The sequence below is a fragment of the Pogonomyrmex barbatus genome, unplaced genomic scaffold (assembly GCF_055798465.1).
Source record: "Pogonomyrmex barbatus isolate J1 unplaced genomic scaffold, ASM5579846v1 scaffold5, whole genome shotgun sequence".
Classification (NCBI taxonomy): domain Eukaryota; kingdom Metazoa; phylum Arthropoda; class Insecta; order Hymenoptera; family Formicidae; genus Pogonomyrmex; species Pogonomyrmex barbatus.
The window spans coordinates 3,041,511-3,067,083 of NW_028297149.1; the positions used below are offsets into that span (position 1 = coordinate 3,041,511).

The 25,573-nt window shown below is 37.9% G+C and overlaps 1 protein-coding gene across 1 annotated transcript in view; it reads left to right on the forward strand.

Moving 5' to 3' along the window:
* Window positions 1–24,276, forward strand: part of LOC148935313 (uncharacterized) — a 343,230-nt gene extending 318,954 nt beyond the window's left edge. The window contains exon 5 of the mRNA XM_089081572.1: window positions 24,135–24,276. Coding sequence (XP_088937698.1) covers window positions 24,135–24,276 — 142 coding nt within the window. The remainder of the gene's footprint in view (window positions 1–24,134) is intronic.
* Window positions 24,277–25,573: the final 1,297 nt, after the last annotated feature.

Below are 25,573 nucleotides of genomic sequence, written 5' to 3' on the forward strand. Positions count from 1 at the left end.
TTTTCCAGCGTTTTATTGATCCCGAAATGCCCTCCAGAAGGAGTATCATGTGCTTCTTCTAAAATCTGCTTCACTTTGCCTCACGGGATCACCAACTGAAGAAAAAAAATCTTATTCTGAACTTCTAAGGCATGCCATTGATGTCAATAAATCTTGACAGACAAACCCCTTGAAGAAACGTCCTCTCAAGTAGGTCGCAAATCACTTTCCTTGGCGAGTAAAAACATTGCCAGTTCCTGATCCTCTATTTGGGCCTTACGCCATTCTTCAGAAGAATCCTCACGCAAAACAATTCAAGCAACTACTTTATCATCAGAAAGCCTCCTCTGAACTTCCACCTTAGTATCTACATTTTTCAACTGCACATGGGCGTCTCGAAAGACCATCGGCGTTACCGTGTGTAATCCTCTTACGATGAGCAACATCAAAATCGAATTGCTGTAATCTTTCCGTCCAGCGAGCCAATTGTCCTTCCAAGTTTTTGAAGGACATCAACTATCTCAAAGAAGCATGATCAGTTCAGATAGAAAAACTCTTTCCGTACAAATAATGATTAAAGTGTTTCACCGATTCTACCAAAGCTAATAATTCTCTTCTTGTTGTACAATAATTCCGCTCAGGCTTGTTCAAAACCCGACTATAATAGGCAATGACCCTCTCACAGCCGTCCTGAACTTGAGAAAGTACCGTCCCTATTCCAAAACCTGAAGCATCCGTATCCAGAATCATCTTTCCTTCTCTCTTCAGAAAGGAAAGAAGAGATGCAGACGTTAATGCCTGCTTTAACTTCAAAAATGCTTCTTGAAATTGGTCCAATCCGGTCCAATCAAATTTAATCAAATTCTCAGTTAACTTAAATAAAGGCTTTGCAATTGAAGAAAATCTCTTAACAAATTTCCGATAATATGAGCAAAATCCAAGAAAACTTCGGACCTGTTTCTTATTCTGAGGAACTGGTCACTCAGTGATCGCTTCAGTCTTCTCAAGGTCCGTAGCGATCCCGGCGGAAGAAACAACGTGACTCAATGTTTTACTTGTCTCCTAAATAAATTACATTTCTTTGGGTTAACACTAAGTTTCGCAGCACGAAATCTCAGAAGAACCTCTCTTAAATTCTCTTTCATTTCCTCAAAAGTTTTGCCAAATACTATTACGTCATCCAAATAAACCAGGCAAATTTTTGAAAGTAAATCCCGAAGTACCCGTTCCATAAGACGCTCAAAGATAGCCGGGGCATTACACAGACCAAAAGGCATCGCGACAAATTGCCATAGCCCATTACTCACAGAAAAAGCAGTCTTTTCACTATCTTTGGGACGAATTTTCAACTGCCAATAACCACTCTTCAAATCTAGAGTGGAAAACCAGGCATTTCCCGATAACTGATCAAGAAGATCGTCAACCCTTGGTAGCAGATAAGAATCTTTTTTAGTTTTCAATTTCCGATAATCAACGCAAAATCTAAGAGAACCTTCTTTCTTCTTTACCAAAACTGCTGGAGAAACTCAAAGGCTTGAAGATTCTTCAATTATATCTTGTTCTTTCATGTCCGCCATAATTCTTTCAACTTCTGAACGCAAATTTATTGGAATTCTCCTAAGAACCTGTTTAATAGGACGAGAATCCAACAATTCAATTTTATGTTGAAGAACTTCACACTTTCCCGCAACTGCTTGCTCAGAAAATACATCGTGAAATTCCTGTAAAAGTTTAGCAAAAATCATTTTCTGATTCTCTTCTAATTCATTAGAGAATTATTATTGAAGAATTCCTTCAATCCCATAGAAACATCCTCCTCCACACTCGTTATCCGCCGACAGAAATTAACTTCTAATTCTTCTTGAAGAAAAGCCATAGCCGATTGCATTCCTACGCGCGAAAAGAAATGCGCTCCCAGAATACAATCCTGAGCCATTTCAACCGCAAACGCAACTATTTTCCAAAACTATTTTCCCTTATAATTTTAATTGCCATTGCTCTCTCAACGACAAGCCTCAAGGACGTGAGCCCCTCCAATTGAAGAATTTGTTTAATGTTCCCATCCGATAAAACCATAATAAATTGAGAACAGGTAATTTTGTCTCGCATACCGGAGAACATTCCGGATAAGCCAGTCGAGAAAGTCGCTCTAATTCTGAGCCTAACGCGGCTATTTCCTCTCCTGGTTTCTGTTTTCGATTTATAAATTGAAAGTAATAATTTTGAATAGAAAAATTCTCCCCGAAACGCAATTCTAATCGCGCAACCAAACTATCGAGTTGAGAATTTTCCAGCTCCGTTCCTCCCTCCAAAATTGAACGTGCCTTTCCCTTGAGATAGGACGCCAACATAACAGCCTTCTCGGAATTACCCCAACCATTAGCTCGCGCAATCAAATCAAATTGTGTAAGAAATTCATGCAACGGAACATTCCCGTCATACATATCGGGCTTTAATTTTATTCCGCAACCAAAATTAAAATTTGAAAACGATTGGCCTGATATTGGACGTTGTGGAATCTGTTCTTGCGGACCGGACATCGAAGATGTTTTCGTCTTCCGTCGAGCGCGTTCCTCCCTCAAAGAGCGAAGAATCTCCTCCAAGTTCGGAGACGCCTCCGGCCCTTCCGCTCAAGTACAGGCCCTCTTTCTAGCAAAAACCACTCTCCGTCCTGTCGCTTCTTCTTGTCCGGTCCCCGTCTCTCCGTCTGTCGCTCCGCCATTATCACACACACACACACACACACACACACACACACACACACACACACACACACACACACACACACACACACACACACACACACACACACACATACACACGAATTGAAAAAAATTCGATCCCCCAAAATTGTCGCGTTCGCGGCGTTGCTTCTCGCGATCGCGGTAGAGCGCTTCCGGAAAGGAGAACACTGTTTTAAGAAAAACACGCTCTTTATTAAGCCAACGATACACCGGCACAGAAATACGCCCGACCGCCGCGGAATCTGGCCGTAAAAATCACTAAAACAACCACAGAACGACGCGTTGCCAAGGGCCGATCCTCACTTAAAACTTTCATTGATTAATATTGATTGATTTCTCGGGGGCAGCGCCGAGTGGAACACCGCATGGCCGCAACAATATTATTTAATAAATATTACACGACACTGGCAGAAAAGTCGGCACGCACGTGGCGGACGAGGAGGACGTGACGGGCGTAACAGACGAGGAAGACGTGGCGGGCGTGGAACAAGCAGAAGACACTTTACAAAATATACATTTATAAATTAATAATTAATTACTGTATTCTTTTATTGTTTCAATAAAAATTTTATAAATAAATCCCGCAAATTTTTTATTAAAAAATGCGGAATTTGGAATTCGATGAAGGCCTTTTATTAATAATCAGTCAATCAGAATCGTGACATAAAGAGCAGAGACTGTAATTATTGATACATTAATCAATTTTACATGAAATATATAAAAAGAAATCTTGGAAAATATCTTTGAAAATTCTTTGAATCTAGAAATCTTTGTACTGAACTAATCTATTAACACATTCAGTTAATAACATATTCAATTGATAATATCAATAGATAATATGTTTTATGCACTAATCTCTACGATACAAAATCTTGCGGAAATCTTGATAATACAGCAATAAAAAATGATTTTTCATACGCACTCGGATAGTATAAAAGAAATTAATGTATCTCTAACTACAGTCTGGCTAATATGTTAACTGGTTAATGTATCTCTAACTACAGTCTCTGTTTTTTATATCACGATTCTGATTGACTGATTATTAATAAAAGATCTCTATTATATTGAATTCAAGATTCCAAATTTTTTATAAAAAATTTGTGGGATTTAATTACAAGGTTTTTATTAAAAAAATAATAAAAGAATACATCAACATTAATCAACACAACACAACAACATCAATATAAAAGAATACATTAAATAACTAATAATTTATAAATATATATATTTTGTATATTGTCTTCTGCGGGCGCCACGTCCTCCTCGTCCGCCGCGTGCGTGCCGACTTTTCTGCCAGCGTCATGCTGTAATATTTATATTATTAAATAATATAATATTAATAATATAAATTATTAAAAATATTAATTAAATTAAATAATAATTATATTATTATTATAATATTATTTAATATTAATATAATATTAAATAATATTAATCATGTAAGAGAAGATTGTAATGTCTTATATATATTATAGATGTTATATATTAATGTTTTACTTACATTTTTTTCGTTTCTTGCTGCGGCATCAACTGCGTCTCTGGCGGCCCTGATGTTTGCGGTGATAATAGTCCCGGCTAAGACGATTGACTCTGGAGATTCTGAGGACCGGTTTACATTTTTATTTAACTCTTCTTTTAATTTTTTTATTTCCGCCTTTAGAGCCACTATTTCCATTGTATCATTAACGTCGATCTGACTGAACTCGTCATTCATCTCTCTGAAAAAAATATTTCACATAAATTAGAAATATGATTAAAAATTCATATTTTCATTTTATATTTTTTTAATTATATAAATTTATTTATTATAATTATATAAAATTTTAGGATGAATATACTTACATGTCTTCTTCCGTAGCCATGTTGCAGCGTATTTCATGATTCACGGTTTTATTATGTACATGATTGGTACTTTATTAATAGGACCTCTAATATCTCTTTTTATACTATGCGAGTGATAAATTATTATTTAATGCGCAAGTTATGAAAAAGCAATGGCCTAAAGGTGCTAAAGATATTTATATACTATTTTTACAAAAAATTGTTATTAAACATATATATTAAGTTAGGTAATATATTACGAAGGTAGTCTGAAAAGTTTTGAGCCTTAACATGAAGATGACGTTACTTGTCAAAACCATTCTAGTACTACAATAGTATATGTTTTGAAAGACTTTTGTGAAAATTTCAGCCATTTTGGACGCTCAGTTGTTGTTTGACAGTTGTTTGTGTTAGTCGATGTCAGTGTTTTTGTAAAAATGGAAAAAAATTGAATATCGTGCCGTGACTAAATTCTTACATTTGAAAGGCAATACGCCTGCACAAATTAAAATCAAGTTGGACGCTGTTTACGGGGACTCTGCCCCATCATTGCCACCGTAAAAAGATGAGCAGCTGAATTTAAACGTGGTCGTACCAGCTTGGCTGATGATGAGCGTTCAGGACGACCAAAAATTGCGACCACCGCTGATAACATCGAAAATGTTCCTTAAATGGTATTGGACCGTCAAGGTTAGAGAGATAGCAGAGGCTATGGGCATATCGAAAGAACGCGTTTGTCATATATTGACTGAAGAATTGGATATGCGCAAGCTATCCGCGCGTTGGGTGCCGCGCTTGCTTATTTTGGACCAAAAACGAATTCGAATGAACATTTCCAAGGCCCTATTGGAGCAGTTCAAGCGAAACGAGTCAGATTTTTTGCGTCGATTCATAATTCTAGATGAAACTTGGATCCATCACTACACTCCAGAGACAAAAGAAAAGAGTCAAAACAGTGGACTGCAAAGGGTGAACCTGCTCCGAAAAAGGTGAAGATGGTTCCATCAGCTGGGAAGGTAATGGCGACTGTTTTTTGGGATAGTCACGGAATTGTGTGTATTGACTATCTTGAAAAAGATAAAACAATAACGGGAGCGTATTATGCATCATTACTTGATAAGCTGAAGGCAGAAATTGCAAAAAAACGGCCGCATTTGAAGAAGAAGAAAGTGCCATCAAGACAACGCATCTGCTCTCACTTCAGCGGTCGCCATGGCCAAAATTCACGAACTGCACTTCGAATTGGTTGACCACCCACCGTATTCATCAGATCTGGCCCCCAACGATTTTTTCCTATTTTCTAAGCTTAAAGTTTCGCTTGGAAGACAGAGATTTTCATCGAACGAGGAGGTCATCGCATACGTAAACGCCTATTTTGCGGAACAAGACTACTGTTTGGAGGGGTTAAAGAGATTAGAGTATTGATGGGAAAAGTGTATCGACTTAAAAGGAGATTATGTTGAAAAATAAAACTATATTTGACCGAAAAAATACTTGTTTCTATGTTAGGCTCAAAACTTTTCAGACTACCCTCGTAAATGTACTTATATTTAACAAAAATATTGTTTATATAAAGAAAATGTCAATTAAATTTGTTATATAAATTTGTTATATAAAAGATGTTAAGCATAGGCGTGATTCTCAAACACGAAAAGATGCTTGACACTACAAAATGCATGATATCATTAAAAAATTACTTTTTTAAAAAAAGGTAAAAAAAGGGTGTCAAGTATAGAGGCGCTTGAAAAAAAAAAGGAATCGAATAAGTATATATATAATTTCAACTGAATGAAAAGATGTCACAAGATGTCATAAGATGTCATAAGATGTCGAGTAGCGCCAAGTATTTTTACATAAACATTTTTTTTATTCAAAAGTTTTATCATTTATTTTGTACTGTTACTTTTTAATTCTTTGTGATAAAAACTTAGGTTGAGTAAAGCAATTTTGTGATATAATAATATTTTAAAGCTAAATAATTACTATCACTTGGGTTAGAAGAGAGTCTTGAATGGGTAAAAAGATATACATATTTGGTTTTTATTATTTTTAAATTAAAGATACTACCGCTTGGATTTTTTTTTTAAATAGTGGTGTATCAAATCTTTTATACAAATGAAATATATAATTTGGCTAAGGTGAACTTGTAACCTAATGGGACTATAATTTGCCAGTTATTGATCTCAAATCTTTTATACAAATAATAATGATGACGTTTCTTAAAGTAAAAATTTACGAATCGAAGTTTGTGTAGTAATATCTCCGCACGTATGTCTCTTTACTTGATACATATCACTTGGGTTTAGTAGAATGACGCAATTTTTATAGTAGGATTATAACTTAGCAATTATTGATATCAAATCTTTTATACAAATGATATCATTTGAGTTTAGCAATGTGGAAACCAATTTTTTTTTTAAATTAAAGTTACTATCACTTGGGTTAGAATAGGAAGACACTTCAATGAAAATACAAAGATCATCACAAGGATACTAGCACTTAGATTTTTTTTTAGTTTTATCACAACTAGAATTGAGTTAAGTGTGACAATAAAAAGACTCTCCAATGAACAAACAGATATACGTACCACTTAAGTTCTATTTTTTTAAAATAAAAGATATTGTCAATTACATTCTATTTTTAACTTGATAAGATATACAGCATAAGGTACAGCACGAAAATGCAAATATATTATACTTGATAGATATATGGCCATTTATGTCACAAGATGCATTCTTATCAGTTACAACACATTATATAGATAATTATATAGATAAAGAAAAATAGGAACTGAAGCATTATTTATGCACAATCGAATTAAAAGGATGACATTCCGCTAAAAATATTGCTCTTGATTTAGAAATAATATTTTTATTGGGATAAAGAAACCAAATTTTTTTACGTTATATATGACGTTACGTAATATATGACAATATATCTACCTAATATGACAAAGAAATTTTACAATGAACAAAGAAACATATTAGTTGTGCAGTTCATACTTTACGATTAGCCATGAATGATGCATTAAATGGAGAAAATAACATCATATTAGACAAGAAAAATTGTGGACACTTTAAACAATCCGCGTTGGGAACGCAAGAACTACATCACTACAAATAAAACATAATTTTCCAAAACAAGCATTGATTTAGAACCGTTCCACAAGATGAAATTCAAGGTATTGTTACGACCGGTTACGAGCGGTGATTCGCTCGTCGTTCTCCCCGAAAAAATCAATATTTCGAAGAGAAGATCGTTCCCTGATGATGTGTCGCGTGTTTCGAAGTTTTTAACAACGCTATTGTTTATGTCAGTGCTCGGAATTAGTTGCCCTTTTCGGCTCGATTTCGAAGGCGACGCCTACAGTTCCCTCACTACCGCTCGAGACTTGACGGCCGAGCCACCGTAGCTTATGCCTCAGGAATGTCTTATATTAAAAATGCATCATTTCCGCCAAACTATTATTAAGTCAATTTCTTTATTAAATTATTTTTATTTTTACAAACACTAAATTTTCTTTTTAACATATTTTATGTGTTTTATAATATTTAATGATAATAAATACGTTTATAATAGAATTATTACAGAATAATTAGAATAATTAAAATGTTAACAATAGGTTCCGCATCCCTATGAGGTACTGTTGACACGTTTTTTTTTTAGTGGTTTCCGCAGTAAACCTATTCGATTAAAAAAATAAGAAATCAAATATATGGTTTGGCAGAAAATTCTATATTGTAAAATATCGTAAAATATGATATATAAAGAATAAGAAAAACGAAAAAAAGAGCAATTCGTATAAAAATACTAATTTGATTTGATTTTGGGTCGTTTACACGATTCTAGAGATGATATATCCAGAATATACAGAAATAATATAAAAAAATTTTAAAAGAACTAGTTCGCATCAACGAGGATAGTGATGCACAAGAAAAGAAAAACGTTCTTTGAATGATTACTATTTCTGCTGGTGCAAATCAGTTCTTCCAAAATTTCTATTGATATATCATCTTTACTAAAATGCATACAAGAAAATTAAATTAATTTTTCATCTAACATCTAAACAAACAAAAATTATACCGGTCACGCTTTTATTTTTCATTTCTTGTCAAGTCATATATTTGATTCTTTTTAATAAAATAGGAAACTATTAAATAAGGAAATTATTAAGTAAGGAAATTACTAAGGAAATCACTTTAAAAAAATACGTCAATAATATCAATATCTTAATCCATAGCATATAATTAAATCGGTACAGAAAATATCGAAAACATTGCGAAAAATAAATTGCGAAAAATAAAAGAACCGTTCTGTCCGAAATCATATTGTACACTAGGAAAACAATACACGCGTAAAAATAGATTTAATCACAGACCACAAGGTTGTTTAGGAAGATTATTAGAGAATTGAACGCATTGCTTTCGAAGAAGAGAGAGTATATGTCTCCGGCGAGATATAGATCATTATATTGCAGCGAAGGCGTACTACCGAAAGTTTATGGTCTCCCGATTAAGTTTTAAAGTTTGACTGTCTGACTTCAATTTTTTTATTTTTAATTACTGACTGTCATTTATCATGTATTTAAAAATTTGCAAAGTGCTTCAGTATTGGTTCAGAGGTAAGCTGACTGTGCATTGGATCACATCTTAGCTGTCGTAGCAAAAATCTTACTCTTATTACTTTTATAACTTTTGCACATTTTTGTATCACTTCCATTCAGTCGTGCAATTGTGCTATGAACAGCAATTCATAATGGGATGTACGAGTTTCCTTGCCAAAGGACCACAGCGTAAAAATTCTGATTCTACAAACATGCAACAACAGTATTACTCGGGGGGATTCGTACTGAAGATGGCTCAAATGTGGTCGAAACGTTTACTTATTTATAAGTTTATAATTTTATATTGATAATTAAATCTCTCGCCACAAAATCTGCGTCTGACTCTCAATTTGCTACGTTACTTTCCTACTTTGTTAATTGCTTTAATAATGGTTTAGGAATATACAAATTTGGGCGCATTTTTAAAATAACTCCTGAAAGCGTGCGGCGGCTCGACTGTTAAGCTTCGAACGATAATAGGGAACAGTAGACGTTGAAATCGGACCAAAAAAGACAACTAATTCCGAACACTAGTTTATATGGATGTTTTTACGCGGCGTCTCCAGGCGAACGAATGTATGTCCATGACGTTCTAATTGTTTCTGTTTCTTTTAATAAAGTTTCTGAGTTTCGTAAAAGAAAGTGTTGAATATTTCATGCGCAGCTTTCTTGCGAATCGCGAGTGTGTGAGGAAACGCGAGAGTGAGCGCGACAGTATATTATATGTATGAATAGTTATACATGGTGTAATTAAAAAAAAATATATGGAGTATACACGAGATACAGGAAAAATCCAAATAAAAAAATCTTGAGTCATTTTTTAATCTGAGCTTTCTGTTCGTTATTATACAGTGTTAAAGTTAATTAACAATTCGGCTCTCGTCTATACAGAGAAAACAGGGACGGAGCAAGGCGGAGTGGAGCTAAAAAATTTCACGGCGGGAGGAGAACAACGCCGATGATGAGCGAAGCAATTGTAGTCATCAATCTCTCTCTCTCTCTCTCTCTCTCTCTCTCTCTCTCTCTCTCTCTCTCTCTCTCTCCATCCTGTTAAAAAAAATTTTAAAAATCAGAAAGTACATAGCTAAAATAAATGTTTTGATATTTTTGTAATAAATTATCGATTTATTGTTAATTAATCAATTTATTGTTAATTAATCGATTAAATTTATTTATATTAATTATTAATTATGTAACGATGCATATTTTAACGCACCGTTCCGCGGCCGTCCATCCATCGCCCGACGGACGATCCGTTGGGCAAAAGGCGTTTTCGTTATTTTAATCATTCAACAATTAGGCTCGCAAAAGTAATTGCGAACCGACGGTTGATTATTCAGCATAGCGTCGCCGAAATCAACCGAGCGGCGCCGAGCGAACTCGAATGTAAAAGAAGATCCCGGATCAGCGAGAGCAATCTCTAAATTCTACCGAAAATCACCAGAAATTAGAAAGTGCAATTAACTAATGAGAAGCAACTGATTATCATTCACGATCCGATCCGAACCGCTCCGAATCCGATCGAATACCGAATCGTGGGGGACTATAAAAAGTTGTTCTTCGGCTCTATTAGACAGATCTTCCTTGGATCGAGACTCGCTCCCCCGATCCGCGCCGTTTAGCGGCTCGCGTACACGATGACGCGTTCCCCCTCCGGAAAATATTGCGTGAGTACGACTCCGAGGTCGACAGTACTCGCGTCGGTTTGAAAGGTGAACGGCCGTGCGAAATCGGGGCAGGCCAGCACTGTAGCGGTCGTTAGGTTCTTCTTTAAGGCGTTAAATGCGCCTTGTTTTTCTTCCCCCCATTTCCATCGCGTGTTTTTCCGTGTAAGCGGGGTTAGTGGTGCGGCGACGGTGGCAAAATCCTGGATGAACCGTTGGTACCAGGAGGCCACCCGAGAAATTGACGAATGTGTTTTATGGTCTGCGGGATGGATCAATCGGCGATCGCGGTAATTTTTTCGGGGTCGATCTTTATCCCTTCGCGATTTACGATATGTCCGAGATATCGTAACTTCGGCACGCAGAATCGGCGATTGTGATTATTGATTATTTGTCACGATTTATGCGGAATCGGGCTGCGCGCAGTCGATGAAAGACTTCGCGCAGATGCTGCAGATGTTCGGTAAACGTCTTGCTTGCAACGATGATATCATCCAGGTAGGCGAACGCGGCGGGGCTCTAGTTCGAGTCCGATGACGCGGTCGAGCAGTCGTTGAAAAGACGCCGAGGTTGAATGCAGACCGAATGGCATGATCCTGAAGTACATTAGGCCCCAGCCCGGTACGGTGAATGCGGTGATCGATCTGCTATCGTATTTGGATCATTCAGGAGAACGGGCGGGCCCGTTCCCTGCCGAGAGAGCTCGGCTGACGAGGGGTGTACGATGGGGCTCGTCTCGTGAGTGCCGAGTGAACTCGGCCAGCCGGGGAGAGTCTCAGCTGTGACGGGAGATGGAGGTATCAGTGCCGAGTGAACTCGGCCGACCGGGGGTATACTGGGGGGTATACTGGGGGCTCAGAATTGATCGGTGGAGTTCGGAGATGGCGGAGTTGGATCGAGCGGACTCGATACGCTGGGGAGACCCCCAGTAGCTCTCGGCTTGCCGTGGAAGGCTTCGGAAACGATTTCATCCAGGCCAAGCGATCTTGGCGCGTTGAGGTTGGGCCCCGACAGAACTTAGGCTTTTACTAGACTTCGGTTCGGATACTTGCTTTCTTTAAGACATGCTCTCAGAAGGCGAGCATGGAACAAGATGATTTCCTATGGAGAGCGATGCCTTTTTATACCCGAGATCGACCTATTTTTCGGTTGGATCGGTCATATTGGTCGATCTCGGGGTTAGCATTCCTCTCCCCAGGAGCGGAGAAAAGGATTCGATATAATTGCTTTTTTAGGATGATAAGGAATCGGAGGAATCGGGGAGGTAAAAGAGTAGGAAAGGAATTCGCTGGTAAGGTAATCCGACGCGGGGTCGGTTACGCGCTTATAGACGCGGTCGTGGCGCGGTGCGGGACGCTCGCTCGCTTGCGTGGCGCGGTGTTGGTGCGGCGCGGGGCGCATCAACGCTCGGTAGTACGACGCGTGATGCGGCGCGGAGCATGCTAGTGCTTGTTGGCATTCTGCGTGGTGTGACGCAGGGGGAATACCACGAAAATAATCATATTTACGCGGTATTCCCGTGCTCTGCTCCGACGCTTCGGAGTTCGCGAATGTAACATTAAAAAAAGGAGGTATAAATGCCTCTTGCGACCACTGCCGCATTCCGCCTGATGTTCGGCGATCCCTGACGGATGGTCGGTCGAGGGAAAGTCGGAGAAGGAACGGAGCGGAGGGATGCGCTCCGTTACAGGGCTAACTCTCAAAAGGAACAAGTTGCCAAGTTTGAAGTGCCAACTCCTGCTCTCGCAGTTGGCTCTGCTCGTGTTCCTGGGTCCAACCGCTCATCTCGGCGCTCTTCTCAAGCTAGCTCGGCGCACTCATCAACGACTCACCCAAGCTGCCGATAGAACTCGCTCTCAAGGTAAAATCTCAACATAGCAGGCTCATTATTCTGAGGGAAACCTTCGATGATTTTAACAGCTTAAATGCTTCGCTCGAAGAACTAATGGATGGAAGGTTCAGGCTTCTCTGACGAGAAGTTCAAGGCGATTTCCAAGGAGCACTTTTCTTAAATCTCATGGTCAGCAAATCTTCTTAATCATGAATATTTGAACAACCTTTATTTACAGGCTCAGAGGACTTATTTTGCTCTGAAACGAGAGATTGCTAAGGCCAAAAACCAGCTCACTATTTCAGCTCCTCCTAGCTCATCGGCCAGTTCACAAGGGAATTCTAAGCTTCTGGACATATCATTGTCTGAATTTCGAGGCGATTACACGGATTAGTCGACGTTCAGCGACATGTTCAGAAGCCTCATTTTGGACAATCAACACCTCTCGGATATGGAGCGTCTCCACTATTTGCAAGTCTGTCTGAAAGGTCCCCTTGCTGAGCTGATCTCTAATTGGTCGCTCACAGCTACCTCTTTCGAAGACTCATGGAAATTATTCACTGATCGCTTCGAGAATAAACGACTGCTCATTCAGTCTTATTTAGACCAGCTCTTCACCATTTCAATGCTCACCCAGAAGAATGCCATCGCAATCACTCTTAATTGGCTCATCATCACTGTGACAGAGACTTTGACCACATTAGGTGTCACAAATTTGGATGATCATCTCCTGATCATGTTTCTCGCCATCTGAACCGCTCAATTAAAGAAGCATGGGAGGCTTCTCTTGGCTCGTCTCAAGAATATCCTTCGTTCTCTCAATTCAAAGGCATTCTTGAATGCTCGAGTCCGAGGTCTCGATTGAATAGAATCTGCTCATCCACCATCAGTTCAGACACCGAAGAAGACAGCTCTTATGGCTTCTGTTCAATCGGACCAGTCTGCCGCTTCGAAAACAACAGCATTTTCTCAAAGCTCAACAGCTCATCCATGTGACTATTGTAGTGGCCATTACTACATAGTCGCATGTGAACAGTTCAGGGATCTTGCACCCTTGGCTCGAAGATCCTTAGCTGAGCGCAAGCGATTGTGTTTTAATTGCCTTGGACGTATCAGTGTTAAGGCGTGCAAGAATGCAGGACTGCAAGACGTGCTTTGGGCACCATACGATGCTGCATGAAACTAATCGTCCACTCAACAAACCCAGCCCAATCCTGGCAGTTTCAACCTCATCCTAAATTGCTCAGCCATCGACTTTAACTCAGCAATCATCGTCGTCAGCTCATTGAAGAGTCGGTGCAATCGTCAGCTCATTGCACCAATTCCAAATCATACTCAGCTTTTTTAGAAACAGCTTTAGCTCAAGTTAAAACTCCTTTAATTGCTCAATATCTTTGTTCATTGATTCAGGCTCAGAACTCATCTTCATCTCCGAACAGCTCGCACGCCAGCTCAGCATTCCTCGCCAACAATCATTACTTAACATTCATGGAATAGGAGGCTCAAGGTCAATTCAAACTCTTGGCGTCGTACAATTACAAATGGATTCTCAAGATGCAGTCAAGATCAACACTTATATCATAAGGATTGTTTCATTAATTACGCCTTCTAGTGAAATATCAATTCAAGAATGAATATTTGAAAATGGACACTTGAAAAACTATGTCTTACAAACTCAAGATACTATCATCGTAGCTACTATCAGCGTCCAATTGACATCATCATTGACGTTGACTCTTATAGGTCAATTATCAAACCTAATATTATTAAACATCATCCATCGATGCCAATTGCTCAGCTTTCAATTTTCGGTTGGATAATATTAGGACTCATCAATACATCTCACTTATATATTAGATTTGCTTATCAAGTTTTTGCTTAACAAGAGGATGTCAACAAGGAATTATTCACTAAGTTTTGGATTCAAGAAGAATTACCTATCGACAATCACTCTCAATTATCACTTGAAGAAAAGGAATGCAAGGCTCATTTTCGTACTCATTCAAGAGACTCATCTGGACAATATAGTGCGAATATAGTGTGAATTCCACTCAAAACATCTGCAATAACCTTAAGATCTTCTCATCAAACTGTCTCTAAATTCTACAAAGGATTTTACGTCGACTCAACAAAGATGTAGAATATAGCCAACTCTATAGAAACTTCATGAGGGAGTATGAGGAACTTAATCATATGAGAAGAGTTAATGAAGATGATCATTCTTCCGAGGTGACCTTGGCACATGATGCTTCGGCATCAGGAGGCTTCGGGTTGTATTCAACGGCTTAAGCCCTACATCATCAAAGAAATCTCTCAATGACATCATGCACACTGGGGCAAATTTGCTACTTAATATTATGGACAGTCTCATCTGGATTCGCCATCATCGGCACATATTCGCCACAGACATCACTAAGATGTATCGACAGATGAAAGTTCATCCAGAAGATTGGGATCTTTTATTGTTTTGTATGGTCTTTCATATTTCTCATCTTTCAATTTAATATGTCTTCCATATGATTGTCTGTATATCCATGTACTTTTAAAATTTGTGCAATTTGCGATCATAATACTTTCTTTTTTATTTTTGGATTGTAAAATTTTTCTCTTCTTTCTAAATATGCTTGAAGAAATAGTTTTGTCGATTTTTTAGTTCGATTTTAATATTATTTCGTTATAAAATGTATTATTATTTAATAGATATATTATATCCATTATATTTAGCAAAATTATAAGTTTTTCTACCATCTTTATTGTTATTATACCATCTATCTATATATATTTAATTATATTGTCGCGTTCGCGGCGTTGCTTCTCGCGATCGCGGTACTCGGTGAAGCGCTTCTGGAAAGGAGAACACTATTTTAAGAAAAACACGCTCTTGATTAAGCCAATGATACATCGGCACAGAAACGCATCCGACCGCCGCGGAATCTGGCTGTGAAAATCACAAAAACAACCGGAGAACGATGCGTTGCCAAGGGCCGATCCTCACTTAAAACTCTCATTGATTATATTGATTGATCCTCGGGGGCAGCGCCGAGCGGAACACCGCACGGCCGCAACAATATATATTATATTATATTTAAACAGCACAAAATCTAAAGTCGGGTCATAAGACGTCTTTTAGATTATTCCATAGGAAGTGTCTTAAAAACATTATGGCTCGATTTTAAGCCAATTCTACAATTGCGTAAACGTAGTTGTAAACGTAATTATAAATAATTGATTGTGGATCAATTTTTTGTGATTAACCAATTACAGTCAATTATTTATTTACAACTACGCTTACAACTAGGTTTACATAAATGTAAAATCGGTTTTTGAGTTTGTGTTCTCTGGAGATATGTAATCATAAAATTATAAATATAAATGTATATACATACTTTTATTGTCATTATCTGATATAATACGGGTGCACTTGTGTTTTTTGTCATACATTCAGCAAAATAAATAGGATCTGCAAACATAAATAAAGTTATGATCAGTAAATGGTTAAACTAATACAAGTAACTCAATATAAATGAGTATTTTTCAATATTGCATGGATTTCTGTATCCGGTAATCATATAGCGAGAATTATATTCATATTCTTCATCGTGTACCTTAATCATAGCTATTACATATCTAAAAAATGGCGCCAATTGATACATTGATAACGTGTTGTGCTCACTGAGCGTATTTCAAAACCGCTCAGAGAAATAGCGTCCGCTCACTAAACATGTTGAGGCGCTCACTGATCAAGTTCAGCAAACGTTCTTGCAACAGCAACTATTGTGAACAACTATTGTGAAATGCAGCTTTATTCTATTATTTATAACGCATTCACACTGGGTTTCGGTCTGGTCTCGCTCCGCTCTTATTCTAGCAACAATCCTTCGAAAGAATATTTTACCGGAACGTGATCGAACTTGGACCCATACCGGACAGTGCAAACAGACGACTCAATCAATTCAGCGTTAATTCTCGCAGTCTGTCAGTATTGAGCATTGTCGAGCATTGTTAAGAAATATCGAACGACAATATGAGTAAAGAAAAATCTTGGTCATTTGAAAAAGGTACGTATATTTTATAATTATAAACTAATTATTGATATATTTCTTAATTTTTATATTAACACGTATAACAATTATGATTAACTCTTTATTGGAAAATAGTGTCATTTTTTTCGGATAAAAATTATGAACTTGATAGCAAGAAGATCGAAATTATACTGATCATCTGGAATCGGACCGAGAGTGAATTCGCGTCACTGGACCATGAATGATTTGATAAAATAAATATTCAAGAATTATGATCAGATCGTGAGCGGATTGTGAGCGGACTGAAAGCAGACCGATAGTGTGTATCGAGCCTTATTGGGATCTCCGTTGCTAATATATATACAAAAATTGATATCATAATATAAAATGCGGTGGTTAAAATGTTCTAAATATTTATATAATTTTAAACAATCCTATGTTGTCATATGCGCCGTTATCATTACGTCAATGGCGAAGATATTGCCGCTTCGTATTTCAATATGAAACATAAATTATTCACTTATTCTCACATTTACATCCATCTCAAGCTCACGAAGAACAGCTCTTACACACACTATCCTGAGATTTATTTCTGTTTGTTAGTCTTGAATTTATCATGTTTTTCATATGGTCATATTCAACCGCTAAAGAAATTTTTTTATTTCGATTTGAGTTGAGACTCAATGATTCCTCTTTCATACTTTTATACTTGGATAAGACGTTTCGAATTTTATTAACCGATGCGCAAATATATGATTAAGTTTAACTTAATTCATTGATAAAAAGTGCTTTGTTGACTTGAATTGAATCATACAGTGATACAAAAATATGGTAAGAATGTATCCCTAAGCATCCAATCGGTGAAACTAATTATAAAAAATAATGTGTTGCTCACATTGATTGCAAGTAAAAATATCAATTAGTTTTTAAAAAGAATTCCAAAGTGAAACAGCACTATTAAATCGGTTTTATGCTTTCCTAAAAAAAGCATGCAAAATCGAGTAGCACGCTTTTCGCATTTCTTGAAATATTGCTTCTTTGCGATGCTGATTGAGTTCTTTCATTATGCTTACTTCGTAAGCACAATGAGAGAACTAATCAGCACAATAATTCTCATTATGAAGATTGTTTTGACAGTTGGGTTGTGACAAAGGATTAATGATGCAATAATATTATTAATTCTTGCTTCTTCTATTTAAAAAGATAAACAGCGCGCGCGCAGCGTATGTCTTTAATGAGATAAAAAAAAATAGTTGTTATTCCAGATGGATACAGATTACAATAAGAAGAAGTGCAAAGAAAGCAATATAAATCTCGTTACAATAATATATACAATAATAAGAAACGATTATAACTCAAGTTCAAGGCAATAAATTTATCGTGATTATATATTTTGTAACAAATCATCATTTGTGAACTAAAAAATTATCGACCGATCATCCGTCGAGGAACGGCGAGAAGAACTCCGATCGCCGAGAAATTCACGCTGGTAACCCAATGCGTCGAAAGCAAGCGAGATCATACACGGCACATGTCATACACGTGCCGCCGAATGTTTACGTGGACTCCACGACCGCCTGCGTCACTGAATCAAGGGATTCCATCCATTTCTTAGGAATCAAGATAGCATTTCGCGGAAGCTAACGTATTTTCCGAGGAACTCGTACCCGAATTCGGCCGAATCGTAACCGACTGAAACGGAATATCGGCCAATTCGGATGTAAATTCACCTCCGCAAACGAAGAAAGAGCCTTTTTTTCCGGCGACCAGCTGCCCGAATGAAATCCATAGCTAAGATTGCATTTTACCAATTGCCAGAATCTCAAAACTAGCGAAAAAGAGCACGGAAGCTACTGTGCCCGGACGGAGACAACCGTTTTCGTCATCCCACCAAAGCGTTACAGAAGAAATCACGGGACAGGGAGCTACCTGCCTATTTAACGCAAGGCTCATGGTATACACAAAAAAGATCCCGGGTTGCGATACCAAGGGTAGGTGAGTTCGCCTGCTCGGTTGGAGGGACACCGACAGCACTCTCCTACTTTCCAAAGAAGATCGTTTCGGTCGGAAGATACAATCCACCTCCTGACATATTTATGATGGAACGAACGTACTCAACGAAAACTCGATAAATAATAAAAAGGCCGAAACTTAACGCAAAAAGCTTGTAGCTGACATTTGTGAATATCTTGTATATACAGCCGAATTAGATCTTAAGAAAACTAACTGAAATCAAATTACCTAGTACATCGGGAGTACACGCATACTTACCCACGTATAATACCATAAATCTATTAAACAGCTGCATCGCACGCCATCGGCTGCTCGCATCAAAATATCGTTGTACATACGATCACACACACACACACACACACACACACACACACACACACACACACACACACACGCGCGCGCGCGCGCGTACGCACGCACGCACGCACATATGCACACTATAAATACATATAATATAATACATATAAATACATATTCAAGAATGTAAATATATATTCAAGAATGACACTCTGTACATATCCTCTGTTACATCCAAATAGATTAAGAATTAAAGAATACTCGAAACCAAATTACCGAAACCGTTTTCTGATTTCTCCAAATCACTTTCCTTATCTGGACACGATAACTAAGTTTATTCTGCGTATAAAATACGGAAAATGAAAAAGAGAACGGGAATACTGTTTTAATTTAAATATAATAAAAATAAAAAAGCTGCTAGGCAACTTAACACTATTTGCATTTTATAAAACTGATATTTATGAATAATTTTATTTATTATGTTAAACAAAATTAAATGTTTATTCTCTTTCGGTAGTATACCATCTTGTCGTGATGAAGAGGCGTATCTTGGTTCTCGGAGCTATGCTGGTGAGAGACTTCATCGGTCTCGAACGTTGATTTCCAGAGATATCGTGATAAGTTTTACCATACGGGAAAAGTCCAAGAGAAAAGGCCAGACGAGAGTACACTTAGGGACAGCAATCCCAACACTAAATCATGTTTCTTTTATGTCTTTTATGGATAAAGAAGGGTTTTTTACTAGCCCATGGGCATTGGAACTTCAGACTCCGGTGTAATGGTAGGAGTCGCCTTCTTCCTCTTCCCACGTTATCTGACGAGCACCAGATTTGGCCGTGAACTCTGGTTACCTATCGGTTATTTCTGGTGAATACGATGTGCTCTTGGAATCTTCGGGTCTTGTGCTTTTTCTGAAATCTGAATCGAGGTTTCGCCATTGATGCCCGGCAGGCATGAAGTCTGATCCTTTCTCCTTTAAAAGAGAGATAAGTAATATCGAGGAGCGAACAATTTTGTGATGATATCAAATGAAATCATCACAAATGAGGCCTTCCTGATAAGTATCAGCATATTGCTAGTTACTTAAAGGATTATTTCTTTGATATTTCTTGATGAGATGTTTGACTCTTTTGGAGCCTTCAGAAGAGTCCTCTCGTTAGAGGAGAAGACCCACTTTCTGCGATTCGGAGAAGGAGTCAAGACGGTGAATTCGAAAAGAATATGGATGGTAACTGCTGTGCCGCCTACTTTCACCTCCGAGAAGATGTGTGAAGTGGTGATGGTTTCAGAAGGTTTTATAATCCGTTTTGGACTCAGAATCACCTCTATAGAGATCGTCGATTCTTTCATTGCGATAAATATCTCTGAGGGACCTCAATTTAGAGGACTTTCAGTTTGTCATATGGCCCCGTAGAAATAGTTTCCCTCTCGCCTCCGCAAAAGAGGACACGTAACAGGACAGATAATTAACTTCGGTTCGATGGGTTTGGATTTAAATCTCCGATCCTGACGATCGAGGATATTGACAAGAATTTATAGGAGAGTCGTTTCTCTCCCTGAGAGCGTTCTGGCGGTTGTCAGGATGGAAGGCGAGAAGGAAGCTCATCTTCTTTCTTTGTACTTTGTACTCTGATTTTGATAAGGATAGTTTACTGTGACTTCCAATACAGGTTTCTGTAATGCATTTTATCACAGATCAAAGGCACTTGATGAACCACGAATTGATAGTCGTAAGTCAGAACTCCTCGACGGAGCTCGTTCAAGTTGACAAATGATTACAGCAGATGAAATTCGCTCACTTTAGAACCATTTCAATGAAGAGATTACTAAGTGGATGGATAAAGCTGAATGCCCTGGCGCAGAAAACAGTCCGGCCTCTTCCTGTGTTGTGCAGAGTCTGCCACAGTGATTTCGAATTTACGTGGAAGAGATTCATTTCCCTCGAGGCCGATAAGTGTCTCTTAAGGAAAAAAATCTCACACCCTCTCTTCTTATTTACGCTTGAATATTTTGGAGGGACGATTGTTCGTCGGCCTTTGCATCATTACAATTATGAAACCTGGCGTGTTAAATGGAATTATTTCTGTTCCTATTAATTCCAGGTCTAAAAAGAAGAAGAATGTGGCGGACAGATCTCTCTTCGACGAGAATTCTGGCCGCTGTGCGATCGGTTTCTTTTTTAACTTGAGTCACCGTGATAAGAAGAGATGATAGAAGAGCACGGATGCTTCATTGTCAGCTTCCTTGCCCTCAGCCAGAGAAACCTCCTTGCGGGCGTTCTCGCTTCTCCTCTGTCTTTCAAGTGAGACCGTTAAGTAGGAGGAGGGCTCCTTATCCTTCTTTCTAAACCTTCCCAGGATTCCGCGGATGGCGTTCGGAGAGATGATAAGAAAAGGAAAAGCCCTTCCCGTTTCTGTGGATCCGGTACAAAAAAAAATCCAAAGACATTCGCTGATCTGGATTTCGTGGCCCACTTGAAAGTTTGAAGTTTGAATGATGGATTCGACGAGGTGTCCAAGGAGGTCACTGCAGGTTCTTGCAGACATCGGCTGTTCTGCTATCGATATCTGCACCGGCGCGATGCGCAGGCTCAGTGTCTCGTCGTTGCTAGACTTCGCATACCCATACCAGAAAAGAAAGGAAGGAAAGAAAGGATACGCATAGGCTGGATGTTGGCTCGGATGATCCTCCTAAAAAGCAGATTATTTTGTGTCTATCTGACTGCCATTTTCATTGTGAGCACGAAAATTACACACGAGACTAGTGCCATAATTTAACAAAGTATTCCGCATATGAAAAGAAGAAGTTTTTTTATGCCTAGGCGGGTTGTATGCCGCAACTTTTTATTGAGTTGCTATTCTTTGGTCCGCCTCTCAGGATATTAGTTATTGAGCTCCTATCGGCTCCTTCTTGTTCTCAGAAGTATTCGACTGACACTGTTCTTATGAAAAAAGTAATAGATCTATTAGACACTTCATTCGATAAAACTTGTCACAAGCTCAAGGGAAGGCTCCAATGAAGAGGTTCTCCGGAGATGCCTTTGCCTTTCGCGTCTCCTTCCGTTAGTGAACGGAGAGACTCTAAAAGAGGAAATAACGCAGCAGTTGATATTGGGGAGGATTCTCCCCATCCTAGCCTCTCCTGACTCTGTCCCGTTTGAGAAGCAGGATGTCTATGTTAGCATCCTGAGGACTGCGTTGTCTGAATCCTTTTATTTGGGTCAGGCTGTGGTTGGACGGGTCCCTAAAATAATGTCATTTGACGTCCTGGGGACTTGGGGACTTGGCAAGATTCCAAAGAGTTTTTATGGATATTTCCGCCCGGTTATTTTCCGAAATAGGCAAATCGGGAGGTTGGGATTTCTCTTCGTTAAAAAAAAAAAGATTAGATATTTACTGAGAACGTAGAAAATGAAGTTATATCTATAATGATACGTTCCTGCTCGGTCGGAATAATTGATGCGGAAGTGGAGACGTGGATCGGGAGCTCGAAAGGATTTGTCGAATGACGGGGTTCGGAAAAGAATTGCAGAATTGCTGTTTTTAGTTAACAATAAATTATTAACAGTTTATTCTAAGTAATAAAATTAAAATTATAAATAGTTCTATGTACCAGATTAGTGGCACAACGCTGTTCGTGTTTTATCGTTTATTTCGGCGATTGAATTATTCGCTCCGCGATTCGCAATCGAATGACGGGTTGAAAGGTATCAGATCGGTAGTGGCGTGTATTGCTAGGCAACCGGCCCGCGTGTTGCCAAGCAATCGGACGCATGGCTTGCTAGGCAACCGAGGACGCTTTCGCGGCACATGTTTTCGCTTGTCGAAGAGAGAATAACTTGTTTTTCGGATAACTCGTTTTGGTGCAACGAGAATACTCGTTGCGCAACTATTCGAAAATGCTCGAATATCGAAGATGGAGGACAAGAATATTCGTGGTGTAGGAAGAATACCTGAAAACACTCGGGTATTTGAGAGAGATAAATAAACGGAAACGCTCGTTATGTCGGAAGAAAAAGTTTGAGAATGCTCCGACTTTTTGGAAAGGAAAGTGAGAATATTGAGAACGCTCGATATCCCAGATGAAGACAAGAGAAAGAAGAAAAAGTCTGAGAATGCTTCGACTTTTCGGATAAGAAACGAGAATACTGAGAACACTCGGTATTACAGATGAAGATGAGAACTCTCGTGTCGGGCGGATCGGATCGGAGCGGTCGGATCGGACGGAACTGATCTTCTTTGCAAAATTTCCGAATTTATATATCTGATCATGCCAGCGTGCCAAAATCTCATTCGCTGTAAAACAACTGATCACGCTGTTGAAGCATGATAATGTGTATGCGATGTTCGGTCGAGTTCGAAGATGTTCGGGTGGCCCCGGACGGTGAGTCGCATAGCGCGTTAAATAATGGAGCGTCAAACGCTCCGTTACATATCTATACATCAGTTACATGTATCACGTATGTGAAATATGTATTCTGATGTTATTTTATACCAGAAATTGAAAAAGGATATTTCCCGAGTGAAATGGATTAAACGACAATGTTTATTAACAAAATTTTTAAATATTTGGATTTTATTGTCACGCTCACAACGCTCTCCTGTGCACAATTCATTTCTGCTTACTCCCTCATTCACTTACTCGCGAAATAAGCGAAGATAATTTAAAAAACGTAAGAACTTTATCATTAACAATTTTTTGGAAAGAAAAATGTAAATGAATGCCGTTACCTCGCAACTTTCACTTCTTGAAATCCGTCAAACAATCATATCGATAGAGAACGATCTTCAATTCATAAATCAATACTTGGGAGGAAGGAAGGAGGCAATAATGAACCGATAACATTAACTCGGTAATATTATATTAAAATATCTCCATTCATATTGCACTGATAGGAAAAATAAAGACACTCCTTTTATTTTCAAGTCCAAGCTATCGATTGAACCTAATAGGTAATCAATTAATATAGCCACTAATGAAATCTCTTAATTATATATCCACTTAATTTGAATACGCTCACGTATAGACTTACTGCTATTTGCTCGAACGATGTTGTACACAAATTTGGTACAAGTTACTGCCATCTCTTGACTGTAATATTTTCTCTTTCTTTAAATACTAAAAATGTATATTTTAGCATATATTTTATGATGATTGCAGATATCGATTCCAATACTCACTATATCAATCCAAAACATCGAAAATTTTAAATCATAATTTTTCTTCATTAAAGACATCAAAAAAAACGTATTATGAAATTCTGGCAAGTACTGTGGAAATGCATTTACGAGCCATAAAGTGAGTATGCATGCACATATGCAACCGCGCGCGCACACGCACACATCCATACACATGCGCGCGCAACACTTGAAAAGAGGTTTGGAGTTATTACTACACTAATTTAATGAATTGCACGTTTTCAATCTGAAATTTACACAAAATTAAAACATGTATTTAAACATATATATTGAACACACACTCACCTGCACACATAAAATAAAGTTTCAATAAAAATTCTTGTATAAGATTGTTTGCTAATATTCAAACATAATTTAATTTTCATCCTCTATTTTGAATTTGTCAATTTTAACATAGGATTCAGTATCATTAAAAATTTCTATATTTAAACAATCCAGACATTTTTTTTCCGTCATATTAAATGCACCATTTCGAATTTGTCAATTTTGACATTGTATCTGTATTTATTATAGCAACCTAAAAACCTTTTCATTTTAAATGAACATAACTGAAACAATTCATTAAATTGTTAATAATCTAATTCGCCACTTGTCCGTAACTTATTCCAATTTAATTATGAATATCTTGTAACAGAGCCTCTTGATTATATTGATAAAAAATTCTTTTTAAAGACTACAAAGCCTAACAATATTTAATTTTGGTTGTAAAAAAACTTTTCCAATATGTCACATATTGTAATTATAATATGACGAAGTATATAAAATTAACTTTTGCAACTTCAATTTCAAATTTCTCAAAATTATGAACTATTGTGAAAAATTAAAAACTATTGTGATGTGGTAGAGCAATTTGAGAGCGGATTCGTATTCATCATCCAAGAAATTACCACAAATATTCTTTCTAAAAAAAGGCATGTTAAGTCGATACTCGAATATCTCGAAGTTTATTGTTGCCGCTTTTCCGTAACGCTGATTGGATCTTTGGCTGTACTAATTTCATGAATAGCTGTATTGTATTAATCTCACAGAAGATCGTTTTGACAATTGTATATCAAGAAGTTAAAAATATTATAGTGTACAATAGTATAATAGTATTATATTAATTTTTGCTAGTAGGTATACTATACCGATTCTAACTCAAAAGCGTTGAGGGGGTGCGGGTGTGCGGGGGGGGGGAAATAAGAAGGGAGGGTGTGCGTCACGGCGGGGCCCGACCACGAACCAGTCGTGAAAACTCGTAATTATTTTGCGAAAAAATACCACCTCCAGGTATCGGTATAAATACCAGCCAGGAATCGAACCTGGATCTCCTGCTTACCGGGCAGGCATCTTATCCTTTCAACTACCGAGGCATGTGATGATATTTATCGCAAATAATGTGTTTAGAACAACACGTCAACA